We start from the raw sequence: 26047 nt of genomic DNA, 5'->3' as shown, positions 1-26047 counted from the left end.
AATTTTGTATTTCTAAAAGTTTGTAGTTATTTTTACTTGGATATTAATACTTCTAACTTTGTATTAAATTTGAATTAAATAATATTAAATAAGTTCTAAAAGTTTGTAGTTAATTTTCAAAAAAAAAAATCAAAATCACAATTGGGACTGGATACCCGATTTTTCGGGACTGGATACCCGAGTCGGGTATTTGGGTACCCGAAATCAAATTCGGGTCGGGTATCGGGTATTGAATTTTGGGAATTTTGGGATCGGGTACCCGAAAATTTCGGATCGGGTATCCGCGGGTACCCAATTTGACAGGCCTACTTAGTAGTAGTCCTTTTTTTCTATCTTCTAAAATTTCAGAAAATTTATATATGTCATGTAAATTTTTTTATTTAAATTATTTTTTCATATAAAGAAAACACATCAAACTTTTCCGAGAATTTTAATGAAATTCTGATTGCATATGTTTACATCCAAAAATTTACAAAAATTCTTCATTTATAAAAAGTTAGGTAAAAAAATTGAGCTTGGTAGATTTACTGTATTTTTGTTTTTCATATACAGATCTATTTTATATACAAATGTATATTGCAATGTGTAAATTCATTGTACAATATATACAAATTCATTGTGTCAATATATACAGATTCGTAATTTCATTGCGAACGAAGTACAAATTCATTCGCCAAATATGTAGAATCTTTTGTTCTGTATATTCCGATTCGTTATGAGCTACATACACATCTATTTTGATAAAGAAATATTCAGATAAGAAGTGAGTAATTTGAAGGGTTGCTATAACTGTTGTGTTTAACAAAACACATGAATATGCAATTTAGTTATGAAAGATTTAGTTAAATTGTACTCCTTACTACTCCCTCCGTCCCAAGTTACTTGAGGTGCTTCTTTTCGGCACGAGATTTAAGAAAGTTGTGTTTAGTGGGTTAAATAAAGTAATATAAAGTAGAAGAGGTAATAAAGTAAGAGAGAGGTGAGAGGGTAAAGTAAAAGAAAGAATAAAGTAGGTATGATTAGATGTTTTGTTTTTAGCAAAAAGAGAAGTGACTCAAGTAACTTGGGACAACTCAAAATGGAATACAACTCAAGTAACTTGGGACGGGGGAGTATATAATTTTAAAAGTACCGATACAAACTAAAAAGTAATCAATCTTTAGAAGTAATAAAAGTTATAACTCAAACATTCAATTCAAAAGATTCCATTTAAAATATCTTTGTTGCTGTATTATCCATATTTTAAAGTATCTTTGTCGTAGTGTCATTAATTTATGTTGACTTGATCTTATCAAAATGCAATTGGGAAATTAAGTGCTAGTAATATTTATCGTCTCTATTAGCCTGTCTCCCCATGCGACTATATGACATGAGATGAAAATTTTAGGATATAGTTTTCTAATTAAAAGAATCATTTCACATGTGGCCCCGTAATTTATTATCTACAATAAATATTTAATTATTTTGTTTAATCAATTCGATATTTAATTATTTTGTTTAACCAATTAGCTGTGCTTTAAAAGTGAAAATTTTTGTCCTAGTATATTTTTACGAAGTATATAACGAATGATTATGCTTTTATTTATAAATAAGTATGCTTTTATTTATAAATAAGTGTTAAAAGTAATTTAAATTTTAAATCATCTAAGTCTTATCAAATTCTGATATATCTCATGACTTTTAAAGTCAAAATATTAAATACAAGAAATTTTAGTTTTTCAATTGTCATATTCATGTACAAATGCTATATTTTGATGATGTTCAAAACGACGTGTTCATAAAAATAAATATATTTTTCTTTTGTTTTATTTTTTCTTTATATTCTTATTTCTTTTCATATTCTATTGAAACAATGTCATTTTAACATTATCAAAAGACATCAATTTATATAAAAATGGAATAAATGAAAAAAGTTGAAATTTTATAATTTAATATCAATTTTAAAAATTATAAAACTAACTATAATTTGCTTCATAGTCTCAATGGTTATTATCCCTATAAATATTAATATTGATTAGTCCTGGCTCGTTAATTTACTGGAAGTGAAAAAATGTTGTAGAAAGCAAATATTTGTAACGCACTAAACTCGAAGTTAATAACCGTAACCGTTGTTCATAAATTTCAGGAAATCAACATTAAAGAGTTTGACGGGATTAAAATCTCTCTTGTCATACTTAGCTAAGTTACGATGGAATGAAATAAGAAGGAAATGGAATAAAGATGGGAATAGAATAGAGATTGGTATGGAATGACAATTTTAGTCTGTTCTTGTGCTTGATAAACGCAATAATGGAATTGTTATTTCTTACTAATTGATTTCATTTTTTTGTTGCTGTAGACACACAATACACACGTTACACACAATAACTAAATACACATTGCGCATACACACATGACACACTCACTAAATACCTATACTGCGCGAGCGCGCACACACACACATACAGAGACGAAGCCAGAAATTTTTTATTGAGGGGCCCGAGTTTTAGGTATTTTTTAGTGTCGGTATGGCCAAAAGTTGTTTCAATAAATAGATAGTTGCAAGCGATATAGATGAATAATTAGAGGAAAAAAAATTAGAGATACGTAGTAGAACCTAGATATAGATATGTTGGTCATTGTTAGAAAATAAAGTGTAAGTAAATTAGAAAATAAGACAAAAATCGGATATATATGAAAATAAATAGCAGTCCGGGTAAAACTCTTCGACATAAAAGTGTAAGAAAATAAAATAAAGACTCGTATGAATATAACTCATGTCAAATCTCAAATGCAATTTCACATAGAAAAATTGAAGGGATCTAATAAATTGCAATGATTGCTAGAGCTAGCTGTAAATGATCCCAAAGATTAGGTACTAAATTACAAATAACCAAATGGAGTTACAAGCATACAATCGTCAAATAAAGCTGTCGATAAACTCATTTTATTTGATATGTTAGTTTATCTAATTAGGTAAATTATTTTTCTATAATTAGTTTTAATTTACTAAGATTTGTAAAATTTTAATCAATTCAAATGATTATTGGCATATAATGTACAAATGCATTTATTTTAGATTATAGAGAAAAGAGTGTTAGACAATACAATTGAACATAAAACAAGGAGAATAAATCGATTTGTTCAAGAGGGAACTCGAACTTGGACACAAAACCAGGAAAATAAAACAGTAGGACATAAAAAAAGAAAAATATAAGGATTTGTCCATACCAGGATTCAAACTTGGGACACTAAGACTAGAGGCTTGGGCCCAAACCAACTGCACTAGGTGAGATTTTATGTATTTGTGTAGAATATATATACTAATAACATAAGCTGGGGGGGCCAGTGGCCCCCCGACCCCATAGTGGCTTCGTCCCTGCACACATACACAATTCATTATATATACATACACTACACCATGAACAATACACACACTACATGCAGTGTGTCATGTAGTGTGTATGTGTGTGTATGAGTGTGTATATGTATAATGTGTGAATGTAGTATGTGGTTGTGTGTGTTCAGCGTGTGTAGTGTGTGTGCACAGTGTGTAGTATTTGGGGAAAAAATATCAATTACTAAAAAATTCTAAATTTTAGTTTTATCATGAAATTTAAAAATTAGGAAGATGTTATATTGAAATATAATATATTATTTTGTATACTTTTTTTTAAATCTCAAATATGTAGAAAGGAGGATGGAATAAAATGGTTATTCCTTACCTAAATGGATTTGAATGGATATTTTTATAAAAAATGAAATGGAATTTCTAAAGAAAAAGTGTATAAGAGAATAAAATAAAAATATGAATCATTCCATTCCTAGTTCCCGGTTCCTCATTCCATTAATTATGTCATACCATACCATACCATACCAAGGTATTTATACTCTAAGTTTGTCCTGTCCCTTAATTTGTCCCTCTTGAATTCAATTATGATATCCTCGTTCTTCTTCTTTCTTTGGCTGCATCTTTGAGATAGTGTTTTTGATTGTTTTAGTTTTTGGTTGTGGTTTATAGGCCTTCTTTTGTTAGTTATTACTTTACTGTTTTTGCTAGCTTTTTAATTCTGATTTGTGTTTGCCTTTTATGATTTAGAGCCTTTATAAATGCATAGAAAAGTGATATATGCCAAAAATTTGATAAGAGTAGATTGCATTATTTGCGCAACTATAAGCCCAAGTCACTAAAATTTGCTCACGTACCTTTTGCCCATTAGCCCATTTTGACTAGCCTGTGCTAAATTATCTTAGTTGTTCAACCAATAAATGATTTTATGATTTTATCTGCAAATTTATTTTTGTCTTTTTGAATTTGCCTCTTGTCCCTCTGAATTATTCCATTTTTCCAGTAATAGTACTAAATAATTGAACATTAGCAGTGCAATAATGCAACCTGCAACAATTAAATGATTAAATGAGACCACTAAGTGACAAATAACACTTACTTTTGTGCAAAAGTATTTTTCTTTTTTTATATTAACGCATTGTATTTTCATTGTTTTCTATCATTTATACTACTACTATATACTATGTCAAATTATTACATTTTTTATGCATATTAAATGACCTTGAATAAAATTTAAAATTTTAACAAGACGTTATGAAAAGTAGTATTGCAAGTTATTTTATGTACCTTTGTTTGTAAACAGAACCGAAAAATCGATAATTTTTATTTTTAAAATTGAACCTGATTTCAAAGTTTCAGTTTGGATATTCGGTTTTTTGCTCACCCCTATCTGTGGACTAAGGGTTGGTGCCATGATTTTCCTTTCTCTCCAGAATAAGCTCTCGAAGAAAAGTAAAGCACTTTAAGGAGGTGGTCAGAAAAAAAAAGGCGAAACCCATATATCAGTTTCTGGGTCGTCTTCTTTGCTGACCTAAAGCATTTTTATTTATCAAAAATTGTACGCAGCCACGCTGAAAATGGAAGAAAACGTTTAAGAGATGGGATAAAGAGGCGGATGGGGAATTGAATACGACAACTAATCGAATGTTGGAGGATAGAGTTAGTCTGTAATATATAGTACTATATCAATTTTTTTTAAATACTACTAGTATATGAGATAAATGAATTACTACTCCTACATTTTACACATGGCACAGTGTGGGTGGCACTCGTCTGCCTAGAAATAGGGCTACACTCCAAAACTACATAATTGAATTAGCTTCTTTATAAAGAAAAAAAAACACCAACTTTCGTAAAATTAAATGTTCTAAGTGATATGAAAATTGACACTGGTCCTACTCCTAAATATCTTACCCATCTCTTTATATCTATATAATCCCATCTTAAATTCAATCAATCACACCACCACATTCCATCACTTGCTTAATACAGAAAACATGGCAAAACTAGCAAAAGCCCTAATTTTGATAGCATTATATTTATTCGTATCCACACCACGTGTGCACGGCAGAAAACCAAATACCCGCAACACCGCGGAGGAAAACCCATTCCTCCGCGATGTCTGCGGAGGCAAAGAAAAGGTGGTGAAGCTCCACTTCTACGTCCAAGATCTCCGGATCGGGCACGCCAACGCCACCGTGTTCGAGGTGGCAAAGGCCTCCATCACCCCGACCCACCCCACGGCCTTCGGGAGCGTCCACGTCCTCGATGACCTAATCACGGAGGGGCCCGCCTTCAACTCGAGGGCGCTGGGCCGGACCCAGGGCCTCACCACCAACGCCGACCTCGCCACGTTCGGCATCCATATGAACCTCAACTTCTACTTCACCGTGGGTCGGTACGCGGGCAGCACGCTCAGCATTCTCGGCCGGAACCAAGTTCTCGATGCGGCGAGGGAGCTTCCGGTGGTTGGAGGCACAGGCGTGTTCCGATTCGCGCGTGGCTACGCGATTCAGAGCACGTACTTGATCGATTTTCCGACGAGCTATGCGGTGTTGGAATACACAATCTACACCACATACAACTCTAGAATTGGCAAGAGTTATGATGATGATGCTGAGATTGAGATTGCTCAAATGTGAGGGACTTGACTTCATTTAGTTCATTATATTGATCACCTTAAAATGTGATTCTGTAATGGACTAGTGTTGAGTAAATTTGATGCAATCGTAAATTGAATTTGGATCATTGTGAAAATTTAATTTTCCGTAATTAATACGCATTTTTTTCATAATTAACTTGTAAAGATAATATGCAAAGTTCATATATTGTTACTCAATCTAAAAAAAATAGTCTCGTCTTTTGATTTATGTCCGTCCACCAAAATTAGTCTCGTACTAAAAATGAAAAGTTATTTTCAATTTGTTACTCACTTTTTATCTTTTTCTCCTACTTTATTTGCATTTTTTTCTTTCTCTCTTACTATACTAACTTTATTTCTTCCTCCCTCGTATTTTTTAAATTTCGCATTAAAACTCATATCGTTCACCAATAAAAAAAATATTTGTGGACAGAGGGAGTAAGAAAATCAGCTTTTTATAGGTTTGTTCAGGGTCTCATGTGGAATTCAACAATTTTGTATAGCTCTGACTAGTCATTGATCCGATGATGATTTTGGGGTTAGCCTCTGTTAGGTCACGTATGAATAATTTTGTTCTAAAGTAAAATTTGATAAAAGAAAATGAGTTCGTTTTTATTTTTCACATGCAAAGCATTCTGATTTGGTTGGTTTAGTGGTCAAATTTTGATGCATAAAGACAATTATTACGCTATAATTAAAGTGTATCAACTTGGTATATTTAATTTAAAATATGAACATTTAATTCTTACGATATAGTAATCCACTAACCAAAACCACTAAAATATAAAAATCGAAAGTGCATGCATGATCCCAAATGTGTTTCATCATTTAAGGCCTAAAATATAGTATATCACATTTACTCTAGACGACATACATATGATCGACATTATTATCACTAGGTCCAGATGCGATCACATAATTATATACAAAAACTTAATTTTTCGGGACAATATGTAATAATATCACCAACTCGTAATTTTTTAATTAATGCAACTTACTTAGGCAATTAATTAAAAAGTTTACGAAACGATTCGTACAATGGCCTACAGTGTGTGTGTGTGTGTGTGTGTCTATATATATATATATATATATATATATATATATATATAGGGGTGTACTAGTATAACAACTAATTTTAAAGTTACAACGTACATCCAACCACGTGCTGCCACATGGCACGAAAAATGCAATATTGTACACAGAAAAATGCAATACGCATTTGTAGAAGTTATAAATGAATTTCGGCAGATTGCATTTTTGTTATATGCAGATTGCATTTTTTATTGTTAAGTTTTGCATTTTAGATATTGACTGTTTAAATTGCATTTTATATATAGACGGATTGCATTTTTATATGTGAAAATGCAAAACTTAACAATAAAAAATGCAATTTATGTGAAAATGCAAAACTCAACACTATAAAATGCAATTTACATACAACAAAAATGCAATCTGCGAAAATGCATGTACAACTAGATTGCATTTTTGTGTTTAAAATATTGCATGTTTTGTGCCACATGGCAGCACCAGATTGGATGTACGTTGGGAAGATACGTAATATTCTACAAAGGAAGAAGATTGCACGAGATCAGGAAAGGATTGTGTAATATTCTAGGCGTGTATTTAGGGAGATTTGATTGAGAAAAATCTTACCTTGTATAGCTATCTCTTATCCTATATATGATGTACAAACTCATTGTGAATAATATAACACAAATTTACCCAATTTTACATGGGATCCGAGAAGGTTAGGCTCAGAAAAATATCATCACAGCAAAAAAAATATCATCATAGCCCCAAAACAATAACCCCAAAACAGATATACAATTCTCGACCGAAACGGCGAGAAACCAACAATCAAAATGACCGACGAGAATAAGGAACAAATCGAGCCAATTGCCGAGAAGATCAGATCGAGCAAAAGCGTTACCGTGGCCTTCAAATTGAACGGCTCCAACTATTCACTATGGGCACGCCTAATGAAGGTGGCCATCGGCGGTAGAGGAGTCTACCGCCACATCACTGGAAATCCGACTCCACCGGGACCGGGAGAGAAGAGATACTCCGATTGGAAGGAGATAGACTTGATAGTCTTCTCATGGATTATTGACAAGATGGAGACACATATTATAGCCGATTTCGCACACCATCAAACGGGGAAATCTTTGTGGGATACGCTTGCCATAACTTTTGCAAGTTCGGCAGATTCGTATCTAATATATGACCTGTGTGAGAAAGCAAGCAGAATCACTCAAGGGGAAACAAGTTTGGAGGCCTATTGGAGTAGACTCCATGGATCATGGATGGACATAGATCGGTGCCCACACAAGACCGTAGATTGTAGTAATAAAGGAGTTTCACAGTATCCGAGCATCAAATCGGAGCTGAGATTATTCAAATTTCTTACTGGATTGAACGAGAGGTACGATTGGGTCAAACGCGAGATCCTCGAGGAGGATCCATATCCCTCAGTCGATGAGGTGTACGGGTGGGTGAAACGGGTGGCAGCTCGGTTGAAAATCATGTCACCTGTAATACCCGCCTCTTAAGTCGCCTTAGCTTACAAATCTTTTTTTTTTTTTTGTCGTGCTTAGGAACGCATGCCATCCTTTAGGTGTTTGTTAATGATTGTTTTAGTTGTTAACCTTGGCTGATATGCCTAACTAAACATTAAGTTGCGAAATACAAATGAGAAGGGAACGACGAACGAATGAAAAAAAAATGAAGTCGTGTTTAATTGCGTTGGTAAACAAAATTTAATATTTCAAAGAATACAAGGTCGACGTCATGAATAAGAATACATGTACACACCCCTGAGCTTACTACTTAGCTTACTTGTTGAACTCATGAAACCACAAAAAGGAATTTTAAAATACAAAGGAAATGTTCTTTCGGGCCTTCTCTAACCAAGTCCACGTTACACCCCGTCGCGGCCCATTAAGTCAGCCCTTTGGGCCGAGGGCAGCCACTTTTGGAGCAGCCTACACTCCTCTTCCCCACCTGCAAAATACAAACAAGATATTTAATGCATATGTACAAGAGAATTAAAAGAGCCCCTTTGCAAGAGAAATGGAACAAACTTGTTTTACCCATAATAGATCTAGAGCCTCCCCAAAAATGGCAAGTCAGCCCCTACACTCCTTTCCACTCCCAATGTCTCTCTTATGCACCCTGCAATAATCAGACAAGTTATATGAATGCAAGAGTACTTGTACTCCAGAATAGAAACAAAATAAATTAAATAAAAGTAGGGTGAAGACCATCAGAAAGGATTGACTGCAATAAGAGAACAAAGAGCTAAAGCAGCTCCTTAATTACTCAAGAGTAAACAGCCAACTAAAGTGAACATAAGACAATGAGTTTCAGATTTGATTTTCTGCCACATAGCAACAAATGGTACAGCAGCCATTTAAGGCTCAAGAGTACACCAAAGCTCGGCCTATAAAGGCCCCTCCACACCACACACCAACTCCTTTCACACACACTTCAAAATTCAGCAAAAACAGAGAGCTAGAGGGTAGAGCAAGTAGTGAGCAGCAGCAAGTCAGCCACTCCTTCGAATTTCAGAGGTAATACACCTCCACCCTTTTCTCCCAATCAAATTTTCATGTCATCATATAGAGGCACCACAACTTAAGAACCACAATCAATATAACACAAGCACACCCTCTGCCCTTGTTTAGAACACCATGCTAGCTCAAGAACACAGAATCATGGCTATAGAAATCTCATAACAGTAGTAGCATTCTTAGAGCTTAACACATAAATGGAACAAGAGCACAATAGGCTGCCTTTAAGCTAATTTTCAGTAGCAAACTATAACCTTTTCAAGATCAACACTTTAGCCCCAAAAGTCGAGCTCATTCCAGTGAGCTAGTTTTATCTCAGAAATCACAAACTCAAATCACAATAATCAAAAGCCACCAACATAACTACTGCCCAAGTCTCAACAAAATACAAAGAAATGAAAGGGGGTAGTAGAGCTTAGCTTCGGAATCGAGAGTGGGACCAAACAGGGCCGTCCAGCTAGGGCCGAACGACGGCGGAGCCGGTGAACTGATCGTAATGGCGGCGCTGCTAGAGCAGCGGCGTGAGGAAGCGGCGACTTAGGCCTCGAACCGAAGGGGGGCAGAGGTAGGTGCCCCGCCGTAAGCGGCGACGCGGCGCGAGCCAAAAACTCCTCCGTGGCTTCGACGGAGAGGGGAATTCGAGAGTGGGAAGCCGATTCTCAGATGCGCCGACGGAGGAGGGAAACAGCAAGCAGAGCCGACGACTGTGCTCCGGCGACCGCGAGGCGGGGCGAACGGAGTCGATTTCCGCCGAGAAGGAAAGAAGAAGAGGGAAAAAGGGGAGATGGCCGGAGTGGCGCCAAGCGATGGAGCAGGCGGCGGCCCTGCTTGTCGGGCGGCCGCGGATGAGGACGAAGCGGCGGCGGACGGCGGCGGTTGGCGGCGATACCGCCGAGAGAAAGAAGAGAGAGATGTTGATTTTGGGTTTAGGGTTTGATTTTGGGAATTTTGTGAAAGTGAGAGAGAGATGTCGATGGTTATGGATTAAGGAGAATTTGGGCTTCTCCCCTTTTCTTTGTTTTGGGCCTCCCTTATTTTTATTTGGTTGGGCCTCTTTAGTAATAGGTTGGGCCACCAATTAATTAAAATATGGGCTAAGAATTTAATTAAACCATGGACTCTCCTACGTTATGGATTAAATAATAGTCCGCTAATTTATCTCCACAAGGATAAGTTGTTTTTCTTCCGGATTTTTAGTACGAGTGCTCAAATAATTAATTTTAAGAGACTACGATACGCGAACGATAAATAGACCTCGAGTTTATTTTAGTATGTTTAAATAAATGGCATGGGAGGTAGCACCCTCTAGTTAAGTGAATAATTTTACTAATTTAATTAAATCTACTGATTTAATTAATACTCAAGAATTCTAGAACTCTTCCAGAAAATTTAGAGAAAGAATAAAATGATCATCGCACTTAGGATGCATTCATGCTTAAGCTTAATGGATATCTCAAAATCTAATTAAGTATCTTTTTATTTCCTAAAGGGACGTCTTCGAACGTCATCTAAGACCAAGTTAAGGAAATTTCGGAAGGAGTTTTAGCTTTTGAGGTGGGCATTCTTTTAAAACGTGTTTTTAGTATGAAAATGTGATTCTTTGCTCAAGTATGTTGTCATGCCATGTTTTGTTTTATGATTACCTATCTGCTTGGCTATGCCAATTCAAGTTAAATCGAATTCGGGTCCCAGTAGGGCCGCAAACCCTACTCGGACTAGTGTACACATAAGGGGACCGTGAGCTAACAAAAGGGGTTGGCCGGTCCAGTGACCGTCGTGGAATGTGGCCACATTCCCGGTTCACACAAGGTTCAGATATGGTATATCTATGTTACGTGATTGCGCAATCAAAATCTTTACTAAAGGAAAAGTATTTAGTGACTCGGGTCCTTTAAGTAAAACCCCGTGATCACTCAACTGTGGCATTGACAATTAAAGATAGAACTATTTTGGCAATGTGCCCACTGAGTATATCAAGTACTCAGTCCTGCATGTTATTTTCAAATGTGCAGGTTGAACGTGGACGAGCAGGCGAAGGTGTTGGGACAAGCATATTAAATAAGTAGTTAGGTAGCCCAAAGTAGCATGTCTTCATACGTGCTATTTTGTCTTGGACTCTTCCGCTGCAAAAACTTAGAATTATGTACTAGCAAGCTTTGAACTTAGTCTTGATACTCTGGATCACGTTTTGACTACGTACCCATATGCCTTTGATACTTTTGATTTGAGTGATTTCATCCTTTTTATATTGTCCCCTTGATTATTGAGAATTGTTTAGTCGCGAAATAGCTACGCTCACTAGCACTAGGGAGTTGTGGTCGTGACAGAGTGGTATCAGAGCATCGTTCTTTCGCTCTAGACCCAAGAACCTTCTTTCAAGACTTTTTCTAGAATGATAGTACTAGATTAGAATATGACTAAAATGTTAAGACTTAAAGAATCCCAACACCTCGACTCGTCACGTTCAACCGCAACAATGAGGTAAACTCGTATCTCTTTCAGAATATTTCAGATATGAGAATTTTTGAAAATTATTTCAAATTTCAAAGGGGAATATTGTATCTCTTTCAGTTACTTAGATACTAAGCTTGTTATGCAAAATTTGATTATGTGCATTAGATGCCAACATGCTATATTGTTATACATGCTCAAAAAAAAAAAAACGTGAGGTGTGAGACCATGACTAGTACATGCCAACATAGAGTACCAAGGAAGTATATACTAGTACTTTTGAACTTAGTTGTAAGTTGAAAATTATAACATCACTTTCCCGAATGATGGGACAAGCGAAGATTTTGGTTCGAACTCGAACTTAACTTAATGATTACCATTCCCTATCGTTTTCCATGAACGATAAGAACACTGAGAATACGAAAATAAGTGGCATACGATTTGGAATTTGAGACATGGAGATATGCTAAGCGGTGTGTCCCTATAACTATGATCGTACCAAGCGAGCTAAATAAAATATTCCAATCTCTCATTTTTTAAGTCACAAGTGGTGATGCATCATAGGAACGCCTCTTTATAACAAGTCGAGGGCACGCGAAGGCTATGAGATTTCATGACTTGCTAAGAAAATTACGGAGATTTCACCCCCAACTGTAATACTAGTTGTTTTAATGCGATGAATCTCAATTTAGAACTTAGGATTTTCTATAACGATCCTATCATGCTCAGACTCTGGAGGGACGAATAGAGGAGTGTCACCTTCGTAGTCACAGTAGACGATTAAAATCAACAGTATTTACTTGGATTCCATTGATTCCTTTCTATGAACCTCCTTAATGAAAATGCCCTTGTCTACTTTAGACTTTAGATTGACTTGCATTTATGCAAGTAATGCCTTTTTTTTTCTTTCCTATGAAAGTTGTGACTCTCTTTCAGTTTGTTGGCTATAGTAGTTGAACTCATTGTTCAGAAAATGTAAAGTGTTGACTTCATAAGCTCCGGTCATAAACCTCCGATTCTAAAGTTGCTTATGGCCATGACCTCCAGAATAATCTCATTTCGAACATCCTTAACAAGGGTATCCTGCCGTCTATTTAAGACTTTTGATTGACTCACGTTTTGCAAATAATAAGTCACTATCATTTTTTTCAACGAAAGTGGTGACTTACTTTCAAATCTTAATTCAGAAGACTCATTTGCTCTCGAGCATCTTTGTTGGTTGCTTCCTTCTATGACCCACCATTTATAAGATCAATATTGTGGTTTCTTTAACTCATGATATAACTTCACCCTTAAGTTGCTTATTGTTCAGACATTTCTCCTCAGAGAATGGCACATTACGTTGGAACTTTTGTTCACCTCCTTGTTTGGCAACCATATTTGTGACTATTTCATTCTTATAAGGGTGAAAACTCTTTTTAGCACAGTTCCACTACATGTATGATTTCTAGTATCAGAAATTTTCCTTTCGGCAATACGAAGTTAAGGCAATCATATTGCATTTTCCCATAACGGGTTTGATATAGATGAAATTTTTCTGCATAGTTCAGTTCGATGTAGTTGCCTTTAACAAACCGATGGACGCATGGATACAATTTCATTATTCCATATCATGTCGTATTTGAACCATGATCTATGTTTCTTCCTGGCAATTGCCTACGTTCCTAAATCTCCTGTGACTAATCCTCTCAAGCCTTGACATGTTTGAATCGTCGTCCTTAATTTCTGAATCCTTTCAATTCTAATCAGACCACTAAACTATCTTGTAGATTTTGTTAATTCAGTTTCATCCTACTCTCATGACTTGTTTCACTTACTTTCAAGCACCCATAAGAAGTAATTTTTCAAATTCGATGGGTTTATCTGAAACCATTGGGACCGCCTAGTTCTTTGAATTGACAAGATGAGTTCAATCGAACCCAGTTCTTTCTTTCAAAAATCGATTGTTGCAAATTGATGATGAAAATTCATAAGAGTCGAACAAGAGGTGATATTCTTGTCCCCTTTAATATGGTGGAGCCCTCCAAACTTTCAGTCATGCTCCTTCTATGTTTCCTATCCGAGTTAAGACTGTTTGATTAATCATTGAGTTCTTAGTATAAGGAAATCACGAAGGGCATAACGGTTTGGACTTTTCGCACTTGTGTGCCGCCGGTCACGAGCTGCTAAGGGATGGGTCGTTACGCTATATACATAGAATAATAGGCCACAAAAAAGAGAAAAGTAAAGGAATCTTATATACATACAGACCTAATGACTTTTCATTGCACAAGACATATTTATCTAAGTGATTAATCATTTGGGGCACAAATAACAAGGTGAACTAGGAGAGCCACGAGGAAATGGAGATCAAGATCATCATTAGGTAACGAAATCTAGTGAAAATATGAACACTCTCATAGATTACGTTTTAATAAACGGATGTCTTCGACAAGAGGAAAATCATCTGAGATGTGGCGCAATAAAACCAACGAATGAAGGAACAATCGGGAAAAGGAAAACGTACTTCAAATGAGAATAAGAAACAACATCCTGCCCCAAAACCATTGCAGAATGACGGTAGACAAACCGATCTCAATAAGAAGGTTGAGTCCCAACCTAAGGCCCATCCCTGTGCTAAGTGGTCAAGAAACCACCGTGGAGAGTGCATAGTTAGGACACATATGTGCCTTAATTGTGGTAGAAGCGGACATTTCTTCAGGGAATGCTGAACAAGAATACTAGGACATGAGGGAGGCAGGACTATCAAGGGCAGCGTCCGTAGTTGCGGGCACTTCAAGCTGAGCCGAGAAGAAAGGCAGTCCCAATCTCACCCCAGCACCATATCACCAGCGGCAGCTACGCCAGAGGCTTCCTACTCAGGCTATAGTTACTGCACCGAGGCAGAAGCACCCTAAGATTGAGCGGGGAACCAAGAGCAAGGCAATTAGCAGGAGGCCTTATAGACATCACACGAACTTGCTCAAACGTAGAATTCACTATGGGAAACCTTAAGTTAGTGGCTCACAATTTGCATGTGATGTTGATGTGGAGCGTCGACATCATATTGGGAATGGATTGGCTAGCTGCAAACTATGCTACCATTCTCTGTAAGGAAAGGCAGATCTCCCTGCAATACCCAGGGAAGGAACCCACAATTTTCCACGGAATCTCCATGAGGCGACGAAAGTCCATAATTTCTGCACTACAAGCAACCACTATGATAAGGAAAGGATACCCTGCATACCTCGTTTACCTGAATGGAGAAGAGAAAGAGGACCGTAAGATTGAAGATGTAGCAGTGGTACGAGAATTCCCAGATGTCTTCCCAGACGCACTACCTGGATTGCCGCCAGACAGGCAATTAGAATTCACAATTGATCTCGAACCAGGATCGGCCCCAGTATCAAAGGCACCATACAGAATGGCGCCTAAAGAGTTAGAAGAACTCAAAATACAGCTACAGGAATTATTAGACCTTGGTTTCATCCGACCTAGTGTGTCACCATGGGGCGCACCAGTGCTCTTCGTGAAGAAGAAGGATGGAACATTGAGAATGTGTATCGACTATCGAGAGTTGAACAAACTGACGCTCAAAAACAAGTACCCTTTACCGAGGATCGACGACCTGTTTGACCAACTTCGAGGGGCTGGTGTATTCTCGAAAATGGACTTGAGATCAGGTTATCACCAACTGAAAGTCCGACAGGACGATGTACCCAAGACAGCTTTCCGCACCAGATACGGCCATTACGAATTCACTGTAATGCCTTTCGGGCTTACAAATGCCCCGGCAGTGTTCATGGACTTAATGAACCGCGTGTTCCATCCATACTTGGACAAGTTCGTCCTAGTCTTTATAGATGATGTACTCATTTACTCGAAGAACGAGAAGGAACACGAGGAACATCTGAGAACCACCTTAGAGACGTTGAGAGCCGAGAAGCTCTATGCTAAGTTTAGCAAATGCGAGTTCTGGCTCAATGAGGTGAACTTCCTAGGACACATAGTAACGGCAGAAGGGATCCGAGTGGACCCTGCAAAAGTGGAAGCAGTACAACGTTGGCAGTCACCAACAACACCTAGTGAGATTCGAAGTTTCTTAGGTTTGGCTGGTTATTATCGGAGGTTCATTGAAAGATTTTCTAAAATAGCCAGACCATTGACTCAGCAGCTCAAGAAGGGAGTTAAGGTCAACTGGACGCCGGAGTGCGAAGCAAGTTTCCAATTATTAAAAGAAAAGTTGACCACCGCACCAATCCTAGCCGTGCCAGCGCCAGAAGCAGGCTATGTAGTGTACACCGATGCTTCAAAGGTCGGACTTGGATGCGTATTGATGCAAAATGGCAGGGTGATTGCATACGCGTCACGCCAACTTAGGCCACACGAGCTGAATTACCCCACTCATGATCTGGAACTAGCAGCAGTAGTACATGCCTTGAAGATTTGGAGACATCACCTCTACGGGGTTCGATGTGAGATCTTCACGGACCACAAGAGCCTTAAGTACTTCTTCGAGCAGAAAGATTTGAACATGCGACAACGCAGATGGCTCGAATTAGTCAAGGATTATGACTGTGGTATAAATTACCACCCAGGCAAGGCGAATGTAGTGGCAGATGCCTTGAGCAGGAAGACCATCCCCCAAGTGGCCACTTTCCTCACACAGAATGAGGAGCTTATACGAGAATTTTCCAAGATGCGGCTAGAAATAGTAGGAGCACCAGAGACGGTGGAAAGTAGGATCGCCACTCTAAAGATTGAGCCAGACTTAAGAGCCAGAATTGTTGAGGCTCAAAGGAGTGATGAAGCATTAGAGAAAATTCGACTTAAAGTGAGGACGGGACAAGAGGCGAGTTATCGCGAAGAGGCGGATAACGCTCTCACGTTTGAAGGGAGATTATGTGTGCCCAATGACGAGACTCTCAGGAATGAGATCATGAGCGAAGCTCACGAAACACCCTATACTGCCCACCCAGGAGGTACGAAAATGTATCAAGATATGAAGAAACAGTTTTGGTGGGATGGCATGAAGAGGAGCATAGCGTCGTTTGTAGAAAGGTGCTTAGCATGCCAACAAGTGAAGGCTCTACACCAACGACCTTATGGAAAATTGCAACCCCTAGAAATTCCCGAGTGGAAATGGGAACACATTGCGATGGACTTCGTGACAGGATTGCCAAAGTCACAACGAGGGAATACTGCCATTTGGGTGATTATAGATCGCCTCACCAAAAGCGCACACTTTGTACCAGTTCGTATCACCTACGGATCGGACAAGCTAGCTCAGATCTATGTGCAAGAGATCATACGCTTACATGGAATACCGGTGACGATCACATCAGACTTATCCAAAATTTACTTCTAGATTTTGGATAAGTCTGCAGCAAGAGCTAGGCACCAAGTTGAATTTCAGTACAGCATTCCATCCACAGACTGATGGGCAGTCCGAGAGAACAATTCAGACCTTGGAAGATATGTTAAGGGCGGTAGTGCTCGACCGCGGAGGAAAATGGGAACCAGTACTGCCACTTATAGAGTTTGCGTACAACAACAGTTATCAGGCAACCATAAACATGGCCCCATATGAGGCACTGTATGGGAGGAAGTGTAGATCACCGCTTTACTGGGATGAGGTCGGTGAGAGAAAGACGCTGGGACCGGATTCAGTAGAGGAAATGATAGTGATCGTCCGACAGATCCGTGAGAGGATCAAGGAAGCTCAAGATAGGCAAAAGTCTTACGCAGATACTCGCCGAACCGATCTGCAGTTCAAGGCGGGAGACAAAGTTTTTCTAAAAATATCTCCGTCTAAAGGGATTACAAGATTCGGCGTCAAGGGCAAGCTAAGACCACGTTTCATCGGACCCTACGAAATTTTAGAAGAAGTGGGTCCTGTGGCGTACAAATTGGCACTCCCACCGAGTTTCGGGAACGTGCACAATGTTTTTCACGTGTCTCAGTTGAGGAAATATGTGTTCGACCCAAAACACATAGTTCATCAGGAGGAAATGGTTTTGGAGCCGGACTTAAGCTATGAAGATAAGCCAGAGGCAATCTTGGATAGGAAGGTCAAGGAATTGAGGAACAAATCTATTGTAACAGTAAAAGTTTTGTGGAAGCACCATGGTCACGAGGAAGCTACGTGGGAATTGGAAGACAAGATGAAGGAGAAGTACCCAGAGCTTTTTGATGAACATAAGCAAAATTTCGGGACGAAATTTTCGTTAAGGAGGGTAGAATGTAATACCCGCCTCTTAAGTCGCCTTAGCTTACAAATCTTTTTTTTTTTTTTTTGTCGTGCTTAGGAACGCATGCCATCCTTTAGGTGTTTGTTAATGATTGTTTTAGTTGTTAACCTTGGCTGATATGCCTAACTAAACATTAAGTTGCGAAATACAAATGAGAAGGGAACGACGAACGAATGAAAAAAAAATGAAGTCGTGTTTAATTGCGTTGGTAAACAAAATTTAATATTTCAAAGAATACAAGGTCGACGTCATGAATAAGAATACATGTACACACCCCTGAGCTTACTACTTAGCTTACTTGTTGAACTCATGAAACCACAAAAAGGAATTTTAAAATACAAAGGAAATGTTCTTTCGGGCCTTCTCTAACCAAGTCCACGTTACACCCCGTCGCGGCCCATTAAGTCAGCCCTTTGGGCCGAGGGCAGCCACTTTTGGAGCAGCCTACACTCCTCTTCCCCACCTGCAAAATACAAACAAGATATTTAATGCATATGTACAAGAGAATTAAAAGAGCCCCTTTGCAAGAGAAATGGAACAAACTTGTTTTACCCATAATAGATCTAGAGCCTCCCCAAAAATGGCAAGTCAGCCCCTACACTCCTTTCCACTCCCAATGTCTCTCTTATGCACCCTGCAATAATCAGACAAGTTATATGAATGCAAGAGTACTTGTACTCCAGAATAGAAACAAAATAAATTAAATAAAAGTAGGGTGAAGACCATCAGAAAGGATTGACTGCAATAAGAGAACAAAGAGCTAAAGCAGCTCCTTAATTACTCAAGAGTAAACAGCCAACTAAAGTGAACATAAGACAATGAGTTTCAGATTTGATTTTCTGCCACATAGCAACAAATGGTACAGCAGCCATTTAAGGCTCAAGAGTACACCAAAGCTCGGCCTATAAAGGCCCCTCCACACCACACACCAACTCCTTTCACACACACTTCAAAATTCAGCAAAAACAGAGAGCTAGAGGGTAGAGCAAGTAGTGAGCAGCAGCAAGTCAGCCACTCCTTCGAATTTCAGAGGTAATACACCTCCACCCTTTTCTCCCAATCAAATTTTCATGTCATCATATAGAGGCACCACAACTTAAGAACCACAATCAATATAACACAAGCACACCCTCTGCCCTTGTTTAGAACACCATGCTAGCTCAAGAACACAGAATCATGGCTATAGAAATCTCATAACAGTAGTAGCATTCTTAGAGCTTAACACATAAATGGAACAAGAGCACAATAGGCTGCCTTTAAGCTAATTTTCAGTAGCAAACTATAACCTTTTCAAGATCAACACTTTAGCCCCAAAAGTCGAGCTCATTCCAGTGAGCTAGTTTTATCTCAGAAATCACAAACTCAAATCACAATAATCAAAAGCCACCAACATAACTACTGCCCAAGTCTCAACAAAATACAAAGAAATGAAAGGGGGTAGTAGAGCTTAGCTTCGGAATCGAGAGTGGGACCAAACAGGGCCGTCCAGCTAGGGCCGAATGACGGCGGAGCCGGTGAACTGATCGTAACGGCGGCGCTGCTAGAGCAGCGGCGTGAGGAAGCGGCGACTTAGGCCTCGAACCGAAGGGGGGCAGAGGTAGGTGCCCCGCCGTAAGCGGCGACGCGGCGCGAGCCAAAAACTCCTCCGTGGCTTCGACGGAGAGGGGAATTCGAGAGTGGGAAGCCGATTCTCAGATGCGCCGACGGAGGAGGGAAACAGCAAGCAGAGCCGACGACTGTGCTCCGGCGACCGCGAGGCGGGGCGAACGGAGTCGATTTCCGCCGAGAAGGAAAGAAGAAGAGGGAAAAAGGGGAGATGGCCGGAGTGGCGCCAAGCGATGGAGCAGGCGGCGGCCCTGCTTGTCGGGCGGCCGCGGATGAGGACGAAGCGGCGGCGGACGGCGGCGGTTGGCGGCGATACCGCCGAGAGAAAGAAGAGAGAGATGTTGATTTTGGGTTTAGGGTTTGATTTTGGGAATTTTGTGAAAGTGAGAGAGAGATGTCGATGGTTATGGATTAAGGAGAATTTGGGCTTCTCCCCTTTTCTTTGTTTTGGGCCTCCCTTATTTTTATTTGGTTGGGCCTCTTTAGTAATAGGTTGGGCCACCAATTAATTAAAATATGGGCTAAGAATTTAATTAAACCATGGACTCTCCTACGTTATGGATTAAATAATAGTCCGCTAATTTATCTCCACAAGGATAAGTTGTTTTTCTTCCGGATTTTTAGTACGAGTGCTCAAATAATTAATTTTAAGAGACTACGATACGCGAACGATAAATAGACCTCGAGTTTATTTTAGTATGTTTAAATAAATGGCATGGGAGGTAGCACCCTCTAGTTAAGTGAATAATTTTACTAATTTAATTAAATCTACTGATTTAATTAATACTCAAGAATTCTAGAACTCTTCCAGAAAATTTAGAGAAAGAATAAAATGATCATCGCACTTAGGATGCATTCATGCTTAAGCTTAATGGATATCTCAAAATCTAATTAAGTATCTTTTTATTTCCTAAAGGGACGTCTTCGAACGTCATCTAAGACCAAGTTAAGGAAATTTCGGAAGGAGTTTTAGCTTTTGAGGTGGGCATTCTTTTAAAACGTGTTTTTAGTATGAAAATGTGATTCTTTGCTCAAGTATGTTGTCATGCCATGTTTTGTTTTATGATTACCTATCTGCTTGGCTATGCCAATTCAAGTTAAATCGAATTCGGGTCCCAGTAGGGCCGCAAACCCTACTCGGACTAGTGTACACATAAGGGGACCGTGAGCTAACAAAAGGGGTTGGCCGGTCCAGTGACCGTCGTGGAATGTGGCCACATTCCCGGTTCACACAAGGTTCAGATATGGTATATCTATGTTACGTGATTGCGCAATCAAAATCTTTACTAAAGGAAAAGTATTTAGTGACTCGGGTCCTTTAAGTAAAACCCCGTGATCACTCAACTGTGGCATTGACAATTAAAGATAGAACTATTTTGGCAATGTGCCCACTGAGTATATCAAGTACTCAGCCCTGCATGTTATTTTCAAATGTGCAGGTTGAACGTGGACGAGCAGGCGAAGGTGTTGGGACAAGCATATTAAATAAGTAGTTAGGTAGCCCAAAGTAGCATGTCTTCATACGTGCTATTTTGTCTTGGACTCTTCCGCTGCAAAAACTTAGAATTATGTACAAGCAAGCTTTGAACTTAGTCTTGATACTCTGGATCACGTTTTGACTACGTACCCATATGCCTTTGATACTTTTGATTTGAGTGATTTCATCCTTTTTATGTTGTCCCCTTGATTATTGAGAATTGTTTAGTCGCGAAATAGCTACGCTCACTAGCACTAGTGAGTTGTGGTCGTGACATCACCGGCGTCCGAATCACCCACCACCGCCGTCGGAATCGACTCATCATCGGGAGTAGGGTTCGACTTTGGAGCCAGAGAATACCGCCAGTCGCAACCTCAACACAGGAGTCAACCGCCGCCGCTGCCACGCCCCACCACAAACCACTGGGGAAACACTAAACCGGATGATACTCGTGTTAAGACTGTTTTTTTTCTTTAATACATTCTGATGTGTGGGGCCCTGCATCTGTTGGTACTAGTCTTGGTTTTAAGTATTTTGTGATATTTGTGGATGATTGCAGTATATTCACTTGGGTATATTTTATGAAACAAAAATTAGAAGTTGTTGACAAATTTGTTTTGTTCTATAAAATGATCCAAACCCAATTTCAAACATCCATTAAGATCCTACGTTCAGATAACGGGGGGAAATTTGTGAACAATTCTATGTCTCAATTTTTTAGGGAAACAGGTTAATCCACCAAACTTCCTGCCCTCACACACCCGAACAAAATGTAGTAGACAAACCAAAAAACTGGATCATCCTAGAAATGACTTGAGCCCTCCTATTTGACTCAAAAGTGAAGGGGTTGGCGGCGGAAGCGCTAACATAAATCGATTACATAATAATCCTGATCTATTTAGCAGATTATTTAGACAAATTCTATTCGTGTAATTATCACATGTATCATGCTCATAACTCAAATAATCATGCTTTAAATTAATCAAAACCTAAAACATGCTTTTCTACGGTTTAGCTATTATACCTTGATGATTCTCCAAAGAATCGAAGATAGCTAGCTCCTTCTCCACGTGAGGATCTTTAGTACAAAACCACGGATCTTCTGTCTGGTTCCCGGACTGTAAACTGATATCAGGGTGGACTGATCTCACCAGTATACTATGACTAAAATAAAGAAGACGGAAATCCTTTCCCACGAAGGAGAAAAAGCGTCCCTCTTTTATGTAGAGAGGGGGACGAAAATTTTTAATAAAAACAAGTGTATTTTCTGTCTCCTTTATTCTCCTATTTATATTAAGTCACATATTGGGCTCAGATAGGGATCTATGGAAGGTTTTAGATATGGGCTCCTCCAATTAGCTTTTTACTAATTAAATTAAACCCAATTTAATATAAGCTTATAATTGGAATATTACGAGCAGCCACTACAGAAGTAATATTGCACTCCCCATCCAAATCTGAAATTATAAGTACTTCGGGTTTCCATTGCTTGATATTTATTTCCCTCGCTTAAGATAGAAACATCCATTAATTAATTATTGTCTGCTATGGACTTAATTAATTAATATCTTATTTATTCCAAGAGTGGACTCAGCAAGAAATTCTTATTTATTATTCATAGAGTAATCAGACTTCAACTAGCTAGGTTCCGAATAATAAAACCTTATTTCAAGCTCCTCTTGAGGATGTTATCAAACGAGACTCACCTCGCGCACGATTCAATATAATAGCAATCCTAGCACCGCTAGATATTAATCACCACTACCCAATATACCAGGCTTATTGGGTTGCGAAAAACCCGCACCATTTGGTAAGTCAAAGTAGTGCATAATCAATACCGTATGCTCAATGCTAACGTACATTGATTAAGAAACAATAATTTACAAGACCTCGTCTTTCAATAGATAGCATAAAGACTGTCTCGCTGTTAGATCCATTCAGTGCTATACCACACCAACGTCATCTTATTTCAGTAAGGCTTAGAAATAATCGGACTGACATTACAACCTTTCACGATAGGTAGTCTAAGCCTATCTAGGTTGTGAAACTCTTCTTGTTCTTTGTTCCGAACTGATCGTGTTACCTTAAAGTGAACGACGCCCACAACCGGTCTACTAAAACAAAGACTTAGACTTTGTTAAGTTACTTATACATTTAAACATGTAATAAACATCCATTAAATGTAAAACATAACAACATTATGACAAAAATAATCTGTTTATTCCTTTGGAAAATAAAATAAGAGTTTTAACAGTATTCAATCACTCGAAAGGTGATTTCTAGTATACAAACTCTAACAAAAAGTTCCACCATCTTTCTGTCCAGAAGCCATATCCACCTCCATTTACCTACTCAATCGACTTCCCACTAAAACACTAAACCAAAATACTCCACTAGACCACTTGGCCACCTTGACACAAGTTCCCGCAGCCTTATCTCTTCCACCCAAAATTTTTGGCTGTTCGGTCTATGTACACATCCCAAAACACGAAAGAACCAAATTTTCACCATGTGCGATCATGTGTGTATTTGTCGGTTATGGTATCAATCAAAAGGGCTATAGATGTTACGATCCAAAAACCAAACGGGTTATCACTACCATGAACTGCAACTTTCTCGAAACAGAATTATTTTACCACCTTGGGACTCAAGGGGAGAGTGAGAGACAGGGGGAGACCCAAGAAACTGACTCCCTTCGGTGGTATGTGCCAAGTCACTTCGATATGAGGCCAACAGAGCAAGTTGGCACTGTTCATGAGCCGAACTTATCTACAGAAATGTGTCAAATGACGCTTCCGCTGCATTCCTCTAAACCAACCGTAACGGAATCCGAGGTAATATCTAGCCCACATCCTGACAATTCAGTTATTATTTCTGACCCTCCTAGTAAAGAAGAAGAAGAAGAAGAAGAAGAAGAAGAAGAAGAAGAAGAAGAAGAAGAAGAAGAAGAAGAAGAAGAAGAAGAAGAAGAAGAAGAAGAAGAAGAAGAAGAAGATACTAGTACTGATCAAGATACAGGGCAATATGTGCGTCTCGTTAGGAGTACGAGGGAAATCCCTCCGAAAAGATACTCTCCAGAAAGAATATGGTGAAAGAGATGGTACTCAATTGTCAACTTCGCCGAGGCCAACATCTCCAAAATGGCAAAGGCTTTTCAAACCTCACTGTACGAGGAGGAGATACCTCGAACCTTTGAAGAAGCAGTAAAGATCAACATTGGAGGGATGCAATGCTGGTAGAGATGAAAGCATTAAAGAGGAATGGTATTTGGGAGATTAGCCAATTGCCCGATGGAAAGCGTACAGTGGGGTGCCAATGGGTCTTCACAATTAAACAGAGACCAGATGGAAGTATTGAGCATACAAAGCTCGATTGGTAGCAAAGGGATATACTCAAACCTAAGGGATCGACTACTCTGAGACGTTCTCTCCTGTTGCGAAGATGAACACTGTGAGAGTTCTTCTTTCTATTGCGGCAAATAAGGATTGGCCACTTCATCAATACGATGTGACCAACGCATTCCTTCATGGAGAATTGAAAGACCCTATATACATGGAGGCTCCACTAGGATTCTCAGAAGAGTTTGGGCAAGGAAAGGTGTGCAAATTGAAGAAGACACTATGGGCTAAAGCAATCCCCAAGGGCCTGGTTCGGAAGATTTACAGAGGTGATGAAGAAGTATGGGTACCGACAGAGTAACTCCGACCACACTCTCTTCATCAAACGGGAAAGGGAAAAGATCACTTGTTTAATAATCTATGTAGATGAAATGATCATTACTGGGGATGATGTCGAAGAGATACAACAACTCAAGGAACATTTAGTCGCGGAGTTCGAGATGAAGAATCTTGGTGACCTCAAGTATTTTCTCGGGATTGAAGTACTTAGGTTGGGGAAAGGAATCTTCATCAATCAACGAAAATATGTGCTTGATCTTTTGGCAGAGAAAGGGATGTTGGACTGTAAGCCGACAGACACCCCTATTGTTCAGAATCACGGACTTCAACTCATCAAAGGGGCGGCCCCTACTGATCGGGGAAGATACCAGAGGCTAGTTGGGAAAACTCATCTATCTATCCCATACTAGACCAGATGTTGCATACGCAGTGGGAGTCTTAAGCCAGTTTATGCATAGTCCGCAGGAAGAACATTGGGAGGCAGCACTTAGAGTTGTTCACTACTTGAAAGGAACCGCCGGACATGGAGTTTTGTTCCGAAAAAACGGGCATCTAGATATCCATAGATACACTGATGCTGATTGGGCAAGGAATTTGGTCGACAGACGTTCCACGGGAGGATACTTCACCTTTATTGGTGGAAATTTGGTGACTTAGAGAAGCAAGAAACAGAAAGTTGTCGCCCTCTCTAGTGTCGAAGCAGAGTTACGAGGCATCAAGAGTGGATTAACCGAAATCCTTTGGCTTAGGAGATTGATGAAAGAATTAAGCTTGGAACTGCAGAAAACTTGCAAATTGTTGTGTGATAATAAGGCCGCGATCAGTATCTCAGAAACCCGGTACAACATGACAAGACGAAGCATAAAATTGATTGACATTGCATAAAGGAGAATCTTGAGGAGAAGATAGTAGAGATCCCATATGTGAAATCAGAAGACCAACTGGCAAACATCTTGACTAAGGCAGTCTCGGCAAAGAGTTTCCAAGAGGTGTTGGGCAAGTTAAGCTTCGGTAATTCCGTCTGATAACTTGAGGGGGAGTGTTGGAAGATACAGAATATTCTACAAAG

General features: G+C 39.0%; 1 protein-coding gene, 2 long non-coding RNA genes and 1 pseudogene across 3 annotated transcripts; 2 read left to right on the top strand and 2 right to left on the bottom strand.

Annotated features, from left to right (window-relative positions):
- The first annotated feature begins 5281 nt into the window (after positions 1-5281).
- Positions 5282-6076, top strand: LOC148926802 (dirigent protein 22 pseudogene; annotated as a pseudogene).
- Positions 6077-7831: 1755 nt separating this feature from the next.
- LOC148926801 (uncharacterized) lies at positions 7832-8518 on the top strand. Its single transcript, XM_089059252.1, has one exon. The coding sequence runs from the start codon at positions 7832-7834 to the stop codon at positions 8516-8518; it is 687 nt and encodes a 228-aa protein (XP_088915378.1).
- Positions 8519-8683: 165 nt separating this feature from the next.
- LOC148926800 (uncharacterized) lies at positions 8684-10474 on the bottom strand. Its single transcript, XR_016130499.1, has 2 exons — positions 9059-10474; positions 8684-8969 (listed from the first exon to the last, which is right to left on the bottom strand). It is a non-coding gene; the product is annotated as an uncharacterized LOC148926800 (long non-coding RNA).
- A 7922-nt stretch (positions 10475-18396) lies between these two features.
- LOC125198131 (uncharacterized) lies at positions 18397-20187 on the bottom strand. The gene is made up of 2 exons (XR_016130488.1): positions 18772-20187; positions 18397-18682 (listed from the first exon to the last, which is right to left on the bottom strand). It is a non-coding gene; the product is annotated as an uncharacterized LOC125198131 (long non-coding RNA).
- Between the last annotated feature and the right edge of the window lie 5860 nt (positions 20188-26047).

The sequence above is a fragment of the Salvia hispanica genome, chromosome 5 (assembly GCF_029641045.1).
Source record: "Salvia hispanica isolate PSC_SH4W2 chromosome 5, Shi_PSC_v1, whole genome shotgun sequence".
In the NCBI taxonomy this organism is placed as follows: domain Eukaryota; kingdom Viridiplantae; phylum Streptophyta; class Magnoliopsida; order Lamiales; family Lamiaceae; genus Salvia; species Salvia hispanica.
This window is presented reverse-complemented; position numbering and strand designations above follow the sequence as displayed.

What these genes read in the sequence shown, in the direction of transcription:
- LOC148926801 (XM_089059252.1), top strand. Translation starts at nt 7,832, where the DNA reads ATGACCGACGAGAATAAGGAACAAATCGAGCCAATTGCCGAGAAGATC.